General features: G+C 40.2%; 1 protein-coding gene and 1 long non-coding RNA gene across 2 annotated transcripts in view; one reads left to right on the forward strand and one right to left on the reverse strand.

The window, feature by feature from the left end:
- Positions 1–4,972, forward strand: part of LOC138064174 (fibrillin-2-like) — a 181,843-nt gene extending 176,871 nt beyond the window's left edge. Inside the window, exons 64-65 of the mRNA XM_068925661.1 lie at positions 207–366; positions 2,959–4,972. Coding sequence (XP_068781762.1) covers positions 207–366; positions 2,959–3,333 — 535 coding nt within the window. The 3' untranslated portion in view covers positions 3,334–4,972. The remainder of the gene's footprint in view (positions 1–206; positions 367–2,958) is intronic.
- Positions 1–13,601, reverse strand: part of LOC138064175 (uncharacterized) — a 43,459-nt gene that overhangs the window by 22,718 nt on the left and 7,140 nt on the right. The gene's annotated exons all lie outside the window — the stretch shown is intronic.

The raw sequence follows: 13,601 nt of genomic DNA on the forward strand, positions 1-13,601 counted from the left end.
GAAAAGCCTACAGGCTTTCAGCCTAACAGCCATATTCCATTCAGTATGTCACACTACTGAGAACAAAATTCATTCACAGACCTCCTCAGGAGAGGAGGGAGGGGAGATCAACACTGTGGGACAGGTTGTGCACACTCACTTTCCATCTAACTGGAGAGTTCGTAAAACTGAAAGAAGTCATTAAAACAGTTGCTTTTAATCAACAGCCACTGTGTCTCAGGGATGGGATTTAACAAAGGCCAGTACCTACCACTGGATGGAGATGCTGATGAAGAGAATGCTTTGTCCCCTGAAGCATGTTACGAGTGCAAAATCAATGGCTACTCCAAAAAGGACAACAAGAAGAAGAGAAGCATTGACGACACTGTACGTACTGGGGTAAACAAACACTGTGACGTACTTGGAGGTGTACGTTCAGAGATATCATCTCAATACTGTCAGAAAGCGGAGGGAGTGTTATGATAGGCCACACCCAGTGTTCAAAATATTTTTCTCCCCTGTCCTCCCTCATATTTGCACACTTATGTCCTGTTGGCACAAATGCTGAGACAATCAGAAAGACATCAACAGTTATGAACAACTGCACTTTTTAAAGCTTGTAAAGAATCCTTTGTAGTGTGAGATGTGGTCTAGTTCCTGGAAATATCTCAAATTCAGGGAAATAAGTTTCCTATAATTACAGAGGCCTAGGACACTGGTGATGTCTGCAATCTGTTCCGCTGCTGACCTGTGGTACATCATATTTATGATACCTCAGATCTCAAGTTTTATCTTCTAGGAGGTTGGAAAGCATCTTATGGTTCAGGACAGCTACATAGATGATCTCGCCGCAGACTATTTTAGTCTAAACATCTGTTCCATGGTTACTCACAACTGAGGGGAACTGGAGTCCATGGTAACTGATATACTTAAGTCCTAGATTTGCAACGCTGCTGAAGGTATTTGAGATTTAGACTTCAGACTTGAACGTTTTCTTACTGCTTTTTGCAGGCTTATAAAAATAAGTAATGGACAGTCATGGAACGCCAGCAATAACATTTATGCCTTTTAGAGGCCTTAAGATAAAACAAGCAAACCTGTGTACCTACTGTCAGCATTATCTGTATGATAGGATGCAGTCTTGCAGCACTAGCCCAGGTCCTGAAAGCTGCAGTAATGGCAAACTGGCTTGGTTTTGCAGGAGGGAAGGAGAAAGAGGAGAGAGTTTTTTTTCCTTCAACAGGAACTGTGGCAACAGGAGCTGTGGCAACAGGAGCTGTGCCTAAAGAACACAGCAAGAGGAGTCCGTTTCTTACCAGATCCATTGACCAAGTGCCTTCAGGCAAACACACAAACCCTCAGCTAAAATAGCAAGATGTGCTGACCACAAAATTTACATTCAAGGAATGGAGAAACAGGTCCCCTTTCTGAAAGGATAGCACTTGCAACAAATCCAGAGTTACCACCTCAGTACATACTACTTTGCATGGCTGCTGCCAGCAAAGCCGGTTCTTGTCTTGGCAGAGTTTCTAAAGAGGCCAGCACTCATGTAATTCCTGCTCTAAAGGATGTAGTGTTGGCACTTAGAATCCAAATGTTTGATTTCCCCATACACATCCACAGTCCACACAAACATCCCTTTCCTTTCTCCTCCCCCACTCCTTCTGGACCTGTTCCACTCTGAATTTAAGTATTTCACACATCTTGCAGAACATGGTATTTACAGCCCTCACCTGAGCAGGGTAAGCGCTCAAATTCCACACAATATGTTAATAGAAGTGGTTGGAGGGTGGCAGGGAGGAAAGAAGTACCAATCAGAAACTATTATGTACTTTGAATTCTAGCATTTAGAGTACTAGAAATGGAACAGCTTTAAAAAAAAGTTTCACAACACCATCACGTCCGTAAAAACCAAATGAAGGTCTCACGACCATGATTTGTATGGGGTATGATTTTTAACATGCTTTGGTAACTGCTCCCATCCACAGATTTTCCTTGCTTTTACCACTTGTTTCTAATTATACTACCTAGCAGTACACATATGTACTCACATGTGACTAGAATGCCCTCAGAGAGGAATCCTTTCCCATCTTTACTGCAAAAGGATCCTGGCAATACCCCACATAGCATCCAACTTCTTTAAGAAGGCCACAGCCTATGGATTTCTGTAGAAGCACTTCCAAAAGCAGTTCCTTGTTAGGGCTTTCATAGGAACGCACTCATTCTCTCCCCTGGCCCCCAAGCGTGCTCAGAGCCAACACGTCAGGACAAATTCACACCTGCAGCATAACCACACTGAAGTGCTCATTAAGAGCACATTACCGATCTGCCAGCAAAACAAGTGCAGGAACTTTTTCTGCACTTCTCGCAGTGGTCAAAATAGGATGCAAGTGGACAACATGACATACCAGCCATTTCTGTAGGAAGCATTTCTGTAGAATACAGCAGTTCTCTCCTTACTCCCCATGACCAAATGCAGAGCCTAATTGTTTGCAGAAGCCATGATTCATGAAGACTGTTTTACCAGAAGTTTCTGGGAATTCCAATACAGCATTGTGGTGAGGGTCCTATTCTATAATTTTTCACAGTGAAGCACATAATTTGCTCATTAAAACAAGATAGTGCAGTAAAGACTATAGAGAGGCCCAACTAAACGTTCGCCTCTTCTGTACAGGGACTTTTTGAAAGCACAAAGTTAAAAAGATTCTGAGAAGAAACTGAAATCTGAGCCCTCTCCATGGGCTTGATGCTGTAACTTTAATTATCCTGTTAAACCTGTGTGAGAAACCTTTAAGATTTACAGGGTGTGTTATATGGAATCAAGCAGTTCTCCCAGCTGGAAGGGATTTACAATGGTTTCTTTCACAGCTAGAGTTTGAGAAATGCAGAAACTGTTAACAGTCATTTATTATTCCTCTCTCAGTGCAAGTGAGTATGTGTTTCTCTCTTGCTCTAAACATCCTTTCTTCTTTACTTCAGATCGAGCAAATTAGCTTGGAAAGCCTAGACATGGATAGTCCTTTGAGGATGAGTGTCAACATCTCCAGGCTTGATAACAAAGAGCATATCCTAGAACTCATGCCAGCCATAGAGCCCCTTACCAACCACGTGCGCTACATCATCTCAAACGGCAACGATGATGGCATCTTTCGAATCCATCAGAGGGAGGGACTCAGTTATTTGCACACAGCCAAGAAAAAGTCAGTGCCTGGAACTTACACACTGGAAATCACTAGCATTCCTCTATATAAGAAAAAGGAGCTAAAGAAACTGGAAGACAGCAACGAGGACAACTACCTCCTAGGAGAGCTCGGAGAAGCTCTCAGAATGAGGCTGTGGATAGAACTCTACTAGCCCTCTTCCAGCCTTAGCCCAGTTCTTCAGTCCCTTTCATACACCTATTTATCCATTTGAGCATGTTTGCTTTCCAAAAGCTTTGAGCAAGTCACTGACTTTTGGGGGAGGGGGAAAGAGGGGAAGACCTCTTTCTTTCCATCCTGCCGAGACTGCAGAACCACCCTTGCAGGAGGGGTAACTTAGACTTTGCCATGGCCAAAAGTTTGATTACAATGGCGACCATGGTTACTGTATCTTTTATATAACCTCAATTTAAAAGTATATTAAAAAGCTAAAGTTCAAGGGGTCATCATATGGCACTAAATGGCACAAAAAAAAATGTGAGCTATTTTTTCCTGTTAGCAGTCTGTAACACTTCGGGTATTTTGCTATAGTTCCTAATTAAAAAAAATATAGATGTTTATTTATTTTTAATGCAGTAATATATGGAGAAAGTAACAAATTATGTAAACAAAAGGGAAAACTTGGTTGTTTTTCTTTAGATTTATAAATTTGAACTATAACATTTTAGAGGTGCTTTCTTAAAAAAAAAAATTCCAGTAGATTTGAAAGATGTTTCCTTTCGTATTTGTGCCAGTCATCCAAATAGTATATAAGTAATTTTTAAAGGTATCAGAACTGAAAGAGCACTTGTAATTCATCCTCTAGATATGCTAAAGTGCTCTTGCAAAACTCTTGAGTATTCAAAAAAAAAAAAGGAAAGAAAAAGTCTTAAAGGACAAAAATTACAATATTAGTCTCTGCAAAGATCATATTTCACAGCAGGTCACTAGGACTGTATTCTGAATCAACCACGTCAAATACTGGAAGCTGAGGCACAACCACTGTAGCAAAATACCTTGACTGCTTTTAATACCATTAGAATTGCAGAACCAAACTGTACTGTACTTCCTCCCAATAACCTCAAGGAACCACACATACCACCACAACACCTCATTCTCAACAAAGGTGCTCTACATACTTGCATTACTGTAGGCAGCTGAAGAAAACAAGTCTCTCTTTGAAGGGAACACCTGATGTTTCATACTGTTTGGTGCTGGCTTGAATTAATGGTGCATTTACTAAAAATTGAGAGCTGTATCAGGACTGCCATATGTGCAAACTAATTATGCAGCAAAGACAAAGAAAACGTGTATTTGAAATCCATTTGTTAGAAGTTTCATTAATACTGTAGTTATACACCGTACGCCTCATTTTATCATAGCTTATTTTGTAAGAAAGATGTTTGTACAATGAGTTGACATTTAGTTTACTTTAGTAATTTTTTTAAAAGATGTTGTACCATTATGTGTTAAGTGTATGTCTCAATGGTGCTTTTTTTTTGACAGCTGGTGCCTGTAACTAGTCATGTAACAGAATCTCATATGTGAAAATAGCCAAAGCACATGCTGACTCCAGGTTTGTTTCAGTCGCATATCAGTGCTGACCAAAGATTAGTATCAAGCTATACTCACTGGTTCTTCTTTTATTTTATTGTGTTCTTTTTTTTTTTTTTTTTTTGGAAAAAGAAACATTGTAAATTTTTTAATCAAATGTTTGTAAGAAAAAAAAAGTTTTGTTTGTAGGGCAACAAAACTTTGTAGGTACAACAACACTTTTCTTGCAATAAAGCTTATTTTGGGGTAGGTTTTTTTTGAAACGTCCGTGTTCTTTGCAGAAAGATCAGCATCTAACTGTAGACTCGGAGGGTTTCAGACACAGAAAAAGGAGCTGTATAGCGCAAACTTTTCTTCAGCTACTTTCAAGTAAGGTTATTCAGCACTTACTGACCTAGTTCCTCCATCAGCGCAGAGCTGAAACACAGGCATTAAACTGTCCTTACGCAGTTAGATCTCTGCCTCAATTCTATCAAAACCGGTCATACCTTAGATTCAAGTGCACTGACGTTACAGAAAGCTTTTGCTTATCCACATAACAAAAGCAGTAGCACCATCACAATTCAAGTTTGATCTTTCAGCTCTAGAAACCCCCCCCGCCCATACTTTTAAGGGGTAAGTAGAGTAGAAGACCTTCTTCCTAACTAAGCACTGAATAAACCATTAAGACTTAACATTATTTAAAACTTAAAGATTTAATAGAAATACTTTTGTTAGCTGGCAGTCCCCTGTTTGAGGGCCCTTCATCAGATACACAGTCAAGCCTGGTAACGCAGAAATGCTTCAAGAACGCTTCTTAAAGCGTTCAAGGTTGCCACAAAGACTTTTACTAGAGAAAGTTACACAGCCTTTTTATTCCATCCTGGGTTAAGCTGTGTTTGTTTGTTTGCTTAACAGCCACTACTGAACATGTATTTTTGTCACAGCAATAATAGCCAGATAAAGGGAAATCAGAACCATCAGAGCATTGAACTAAAATGCAAAATATTTGAATTGTCTCATTTCAAATGTACACCTTAATTTCTAATTTTACAGGTGAATATAATAAAAAGATAAACACATTTTGCACTAGCAGAATTAGCCCTACGCGTTACTGCTCTTTTGAAGAAGTGGCACTTTAAAACTTAATTGCATTAAAAAGTCAAGCTGCAAGTCTAAGGATCTAATAACTGGGTGGGGTATGTCTGCATTAACAACAGGTCTCCCTAGAGCACCAGCCTTAAAAATAAATAAATAAATAAATAAAGTCTGTATTCATAATGCATGTGTTCATATGACAGTGAAATAACTACCTTCTCCAACTAAACTGGTATCAGCATAAAACTATTCTTCCCCATGTTTTCAAAGAACTCGACTTACACAATTTGCCTGCCACCCTCCCCGCTCCCCTAAAATAGTTATAAAGAAATAAGATAATCACAAGTTTTTAAGGAATCGTACACTGAAATTTTACTCCAGAAAGAAAATAGTAAGTCAGGAATTATGGCATTATAATGATTCTCCTAACTACTGACTGCCAATTAGACATTGTATGTTCAGAAGGATGGACTTATTTGCCTGGGGTATTCCTTGAAGCCTACACGCGTATTCAGATGCGGTTGGCATTTAATAATGCATCAACTTAAGTAACACCATCTGAAATTACCTGGAACCAAAGTTACCTGACACTACCTTCAGATATCGTCTTACAAGTTTCATTAAGGTTCAAACCTGCTTCTGGGTAAAAGCATTGAAGTCCACAGAAATAAGTCGTCCTTTAGAGGCCTGATATATATCTCCAGTATGGCACTGACTTAACCGCTCTTAACAGCTATTTTCCAAGAAGGCTACGCTTTGTCCAAGATGGGAGCTTTCCAGGAAACGCTTAGTGCGAGAAAAGCCAGCAGAGTGAACCTAACAGAGCATTATGCTCTGCTGCCAGCTCTCAAGAAATAGAAAACAGTAGCACCACTCTTGTAGCAACTCTTCCAAGGCTACAAGTTTCAGAGGATTTCACCAATATTGGGAGATTCTTCGCAGGTTCTATGAACACTAAATAGGTTTAAGGGGCCAAGAACAAATCAGGGTTGCGCTCTTTTTTCTAAAGAAGGAACTACCATCTACACCTGCGTTAACTAATGATACAGTAAGTACAATTAAAATGTATCCCTTCACTAGAAAAACAGTATTATCCTCTCCCACCTTATAACGCACAAGGCAACTACGCGCAATATTGACAGAAAAGCCTCATCCTCCACCCCCAGTTTCACATCCAGGCAAAAAACCTCAGACAAAGAAAACAAATCCCAGCTACTCCTCCAAAAAACAACTATCACTGTAAACATTTGGATATCCGTTTCTCCATACTACTGTACCTCTAGTCTTTTCATTTTTGAGTATTTAATGAGAAAAATGACTACACACGCACAGAAAGATGATCAGCGTTCCAGCAAGCTACAGAAAACCAAAACCTGCTGTTAACAGTAAACTGAAAATTGTCTCGCTATTTAAGAGGCTGCAGTGTAAGAGGTCTCTTGGTAATCTGAAGCTATGCTTGCAGTAAGTATAGGTAACATCTAAGGCCAGCTCTAGCCAAGGGGGGCACAGCACTACAGGCTACCCATGCTACTAAGTTTCCAGTGCTGGTGCAGATGTAGACCTTGCTCAAGGTATCCAAGATAACTAGATTACAGGAACCCGCAACCATTCTAATGCGACTCAGATGTAACCTTATGACAAAACTTCCTTAATGCAGAAAAAGAATCATTTCTCAAGTCCTGGCTCCACCTTCACGCTTTCTTCTTCCAACACAGACTTTTTCCTGTGATATACAGGCTCTTTCATTTTCCTCCTTCCCTGTTTAGGCAAGAAACAGGTGAGTGGATACATTTCAGTGCCACTGCTCCATTTCGTCTCTATTTTTAACAACAATCTGACAGTGTCTATTCCCCACCAAGAAACACACCTCTTACTATCATACTTCCTCATCATCGTTGTTTATATATAAATTAATAACCTAAAATTTCTTTTCAGAAAAAGCATCTGGGTTTTTTCCCCACTTTCCTGCAAGGACTCAGTCACTCAGCTCTAGTTCTGAACTTCAGCTATCCTACCATGCCATTCCTAAAGTTCATCATCATTTACTATCATCCCACAACATTGCCACAATCAGTCAAAAACACACACCCCTCCTTTTCTATCCCCAGACACTCCAAAGTGTTTGACCTCCATATACGCATTAATGCATGCGACGTGCAGCCTGCCTCAGGGCTGCTCCTCCTCCTTCTTTGAGCATGGCTCCAATTCAGTAAACAAGAGAGCAGAACTCATGAGCTTAAGCGTCCCGTAATTATTTCCGAGCGCTCCGTGTCCTTCCTTGGTAGCCAAACCCTTTAAAATCTATCCAGCAGCAACACCGCAACAATTCTAATACCTGGTATTTCATGTTTCTTCTCTGAAAGGAAGGACCTATGCTGTCTTTCATACCTCTAGGCTCTTCACCACACGTCCTAAAATGGAGTATTTTTCAAAGGGGGCTTATCTGACCAACTTGGGATGATCAGTTAAATTTTGGTGTAATGGATGTGGCTAGCAGACCAACAGCCAAAGAACCTGCCTTTGCGCTAAAACTAGAAAAGAATGCAGGAGTGGCAATGTGCTGCAAAACTAAATATAGCGAAAACCTCACTGCCCTGAGCGTGTCTCTTAATTCTTCCTGTATGTTATACATGAAGCCTAAGCACCTAGACTAACCGACACTGCAAGACAGACATGTTTCAAATCCTGCCCTTTTTCTTGGCCTTAAGAGATTTACTCAGAAGGGGATGAAGATTCACAACGCTAGAGTTGCACTGCTTAAAGCAGGAGAGAAGGAAAACTTGAGAAGGTAAGAGGACATTTTATACCTAAAACTAAGTTTTAGTCCCTCCTGCAGCTGTTCACATATTTGACACCAAATCACTACGGTAGAGGTAGGAAGTAGATCCTTAGTTCCTATAGCCTTACAGAAGGGTATAGCCACACTGATGAAGGAGGATGTTTCACACCTCACCTACGAGGTTTATTTCGAAAACGCCAACCACTATGTCAGTACGGGTGACCAGAGAAACGTTTAACCTGTGAATTCAGACAGGACCTCAGTACGAGCAATGACTCACTGCTTTGGCTTGTCAAGAATGAGGTGCTTCTACCCGTGGCTGAAAACAGATCTTGAGACTCCAGCAGAAACAGCTGGTGTCATGCAGCTACTTCAAAGCCTCCAAAAGTACTTGCTACCCAAACAGGGATTTTGTGGATTAGAACTGTGAACTCCAAGGCCAAAGCAGGATGTCAGCAGCACTCTCACACATGGAAAAGCCATCCATGTCATACTGTGGCATACCCTAAACAGAAGAACCAGAGCCAACTAACTCTGCACTTCAACTTGATAAGCAACTCCTACAAATGACCTGGGGAAGAAATTATGAAAGAGTGACAGGGTGAGAGTTACCCATAATGAAGGGGAAGCACGGGCCTCTTCCTCAAGAGATCTGAACTCCAGTCATATGACTAGTAATCGACTATGCCAAGACATCAAAACTGCAAAGTACACAGAGCTCTATAGCAACTTTCAGCAAGCAATACTCGCATACTTAAAACTGTGATTATCCTCACCATTTTAACAGTAAGAGTATTCAAGCATACGAGAAGTTAAGACTGTCAAAGTCCACGCAGGGAAACTGCCAGGAGGTGCACTAAGCTCCTTGTGTATTTGAACTACAGAAAAGAAAAGAGCAGGCTGTCAGGTTTTTTGGTGCACAATACATTTTAAAACCTTATGTCTAGGGGAGATTCTTACATAAAGTAAATATGAAGAACTTCTATTAAGTTCCCATTAATGGCAAAATGTCTTCCATCTTTTCCCATTATTGGCATTTTAGCGGACATTCTATACTTCATCCCACAGTATTTCTTGCCCAATACAGACATAACAAAATCCTGCCAGCTGTTCAACAGGTTGGCCCAGGGTAAGTCTACTAAGAAGTTGCCAAAAAACAAAAACCACGCCAAAAAAAAAAACAACCAAAAACAAAAAAACACCCCCCCCCACAACCCAACCAAAAAAAAACATGCATGCACACATATAGCCACACACACACACACACACACTTTCATGCTGTCCACTAAATTAACTGCAATAAAGAACTGAAGAGTTGCTACTGGTAAACCAAGACTTTTGAATTTCAGGCCAGACTACTAAACTGACATCCAAATATCTGACACATGTTCTTAAGGCTTGGCTTCTAATCAGAAGTCTATACACTCTGAAGATGACAAGACACTCAACATGAGGATATTTATTACATTTACCTCACTTGGTCAACATAAGGGCCTAAGCCTGGATCTCCAAATTCTGTAAAACCTCTGCCACAGCTCTAGGTTTTACTGTATCCTATGCTTTTAAAGCTACATTCATCACTGAGAAAGGAGACACACACACCAAAAAAGGGGGGGTATCAAATAACTACTTTCAATATGAGATACTACTAGGCCACTGTCTTCAAGTCTACGTCCATTTTGCTGCCAACCTTCATTTATGCTAGTGGGGAAGATTACTATTTTAACCATTACTCAAAAGACAAAACAAAACACCATAACATTAGTTCTAAGATAAAAATCAAAACAGATATCAATCATATCACCTAAGGGCACCAGTTTTGTTGCTGTTCTATCCATTTCAGAAAAGTTATCTGGCAGGAAAATAGGCAAGAACTAACTTATTAATAAGTCACCAATTCAAAAGTAAGCCTGCAAAGTACTTCACCTCTACACTTAAAGGGGTCTTACTTTAAAAATAACCACACAATTTTCTTCCCACACTCAAAGCTGCTGAAAGCCATACAGTCATAAAAACTTTAACTAGAAAGAAAGTTATAAGCATCTGAGGAAACTTAAAAATAAAAACATTTGGGCAGCATGCCTCCTACATGACATCCCTAATACCTCAGTCAGGGTACCTTGGCAGGCACGCCTGAACTACAGCTGGTCACCTATAAACATTTCAGCTTAAGGTCAATAAGAAAAGAGTTATTTAGCATAAATACAACATATTTAGTATTCTATAAGGAGACAGAAAGTTTACATCAACATTTTGTGCACGTATTTTCACTCAGGTGTGTGCACAACTAACCTGCAATTGCTTTTTTTGCAAGGACGCTGTGGGTTAAAACCCCACAAACAGTAACGCACAGCAAATGATCATCCAAATACCTGGGAGAGACATCAGCCCAGAGACTGCACTGACAAGACTGATCTGTCTTATTTTCTGGAACGTAAGTAGCGCAGGAAACAACCTTCACAACTTTGGTTATAAACTTTTGCTTAAGGAAAGCAGATATCAATCTTTCATGGGCCATTTCTCTTCCCTCACCCCCAAACCTCAGGAACAGATATAAAAGGACCTGAATCCTTTCCTAATTACCGCTTCTCTACCTAGCCTCTCTAGTGTATTCTCCAAGATAACTCATTTGCGCACTTACATTGCGTGATGTAAAAGCAGTTTTGCAGTCTTAGAACTAAGTTCTTAAGTAAATTATGGAATGAATGCATGATGCAGGCATTGAATATTACCATCCCCTTCCCTACAGTATCCCCAACATCCTCAAAAAAAAACCCCTCTGGTTTCTCCTACATGCCTTGTGCCCTTCCACAGCAATACACCTCTAGCCCCTAAACAATCTGCACCTCAGAAGTCTGTAAGAACACGTATAGCATGCAGAAGGGTGAACAGAGATTCATCAACTGTTCATTGCCTTTTCCAATATAAGAGCTAAAGGACATCAAAGAAATCTAGCAGGTTCAAAATAAGAGGTATTATCTGCTGAGTGAAGGACTAAGTCACAGAATTCCACGTGACAGCGTGCTTGCTACAAGTCTTAGGTGTTTCCAAGGAAAAATGCTTAAATTCATGGAAGACAAATCAGCTGGAACACATTAAATCCTAATACATAGCTATCTCAGGAAACACCCAAGCTGAGAAATTTTGAAGATTGGGAGAGCGTGCTGGAGAAGTTCCATTGCATGACTGCCCTCTAAAATTTTTTTTCAAGGCAACCATAGACGAAACAATGGTTTGACAACACAGCTGTCTTCACCACTCTGCACCGCCCCCCCCCCAAGCACCCTGAGCTGCCCCTGCATCAGCTACACCATAAATACTATACATATTTTTATCTTTTCCCAGAGGCACGTGCGAGCAAATTTATTAATCAGAAAACTAAGAGCTCAGAAGCTGGCCAGCCATGGCCTTGTGGCTGCTGCTGGCCAAACAAACGGTCACAGGCAGCATCTTGATCTGATCCTGAACGAAACTTTATATTGACCTAAAGAGGGGACCAACCGACAGCTAGCCAAGTCAAACTACAAGCTTTTGCAAATACCATAGCAACATGAAGCTACTCCAACAGGAAAGTGCGTCAAGAACGTGGTGTTTCTACCCAAAAAAGAGCTCACAGCTTAGCCATTCTAGTAATAACAGAGCAAATCACATTTCAGAAAGTAAACAAGAACTACCCACTATGTGCGTGGTTTGCTCAGACCTGATAGCACAGCACAGTCATCAACCAAAGTTGTGGCATGCCTCAAATGCAACACAATCAGCGTATTAATACAGGCACAGAAAGCACAGACCAAAACCAAAAAAAAATTAACATTAGAACAATTACTTTAGTACACACAATTTACTTGATGAGCTGAACGCAACAAGCAGAAGAACATGCATCCTGCAAAAGTCAACTGAGATACCAACGTGCAGGAGCAATAGAACTCACACGCCTAGGCAATGTGTTTGATCGCAAATACAGAGAATTGTGATATTCTGACAGAGAACATTTGAGTAGCAATTGCAGTTCCTAGGATTTGTGTTTAATCCAAGAGGTAAACAACAGATTTTGGAAAGAAGTGTCACAAACCCCATACTCAAAACTCAGCAGACCCAAGCATTTATCAAGTTTGGCAATTAATGAGGACAACAGAAAAGCAGACCCAGATTAAGACGACAGAAATATTCATATAAAAGCATTTCTCTCACATAGCACTGATTAGCAAAGTTCAGGATCCCTGCCTTTTTCAAATATGCTCTAGATGGAGAAAGAAAAAAAAAACACACCAGAAAAAGGAAAAAAGTGTGCAGAACTGACAAGTTCTAGTCAGATATGCCTCCTTCCCTAAATCCTCAAAAGCAATATTACTATACACAGAGGAGGAGAATCCCTGATGTTCTCCTCAATATCCACAACACAGACTCCTGCATGCAACTGAAAAACAGAAGACTACTGCTGTATGAACAGAGAGCTGATCGATTATTTCCATTGGTCAACCTTTCTTTTTGTAAAAATCATTATTTCATGCATCTGTTTCAAATTGATTCTATGATTTCCATACATGTCCCTGTCTCAGTATTTTCTTTAGAATGAAAGCAATAACTACGGTTTACGTCATCTATGCCTACTTAAACCTATACAGTCATGCCCACATTGCAAGAGAGGGTTAATAAAGGTATTATTTTAAAGTTTATCAGCTCATATGCATCATTCCTGGCATCAGCTTTTATTGCCTCCATATCTTTATATAAGCAGTGATGAGAACAGAGCATAAGCATACAGTGGCACCATTCCTACCACCATAATCAAGCCCCTGTCAGCATTTCCTAAATAAAATCCTACACTCAGTCTTCTTACATAGCTGCAATAATGCCTCACAATGAGCGCAAAAGGCTGATGTGAAGTGTGTGTTCCTTCCCTTTTCTACTCCCAGTGGTGCATTAGTTCATCAAATGCCTAATGATTACAAAGAAAAGTAAATTAGCCTACTGAAGAACCATGCATTCAGACACAGATCAATTGAAAAATAAAACAAATTGGCTGATAATAC

This window comes from Struthio camelus, chromosome W (genome assembly GCF_040807025.1).
Source record: "Struthio camelus isolate bStrCam1 chromosome W, bStrCam1.hap1, whole genome shotgun sequence".
Lineage (NCBI taxonomy): Eukaryota > Metazoa > Chordata > Aves > Struthioniformes > Struthionidae > Struthio > Struthio camelus.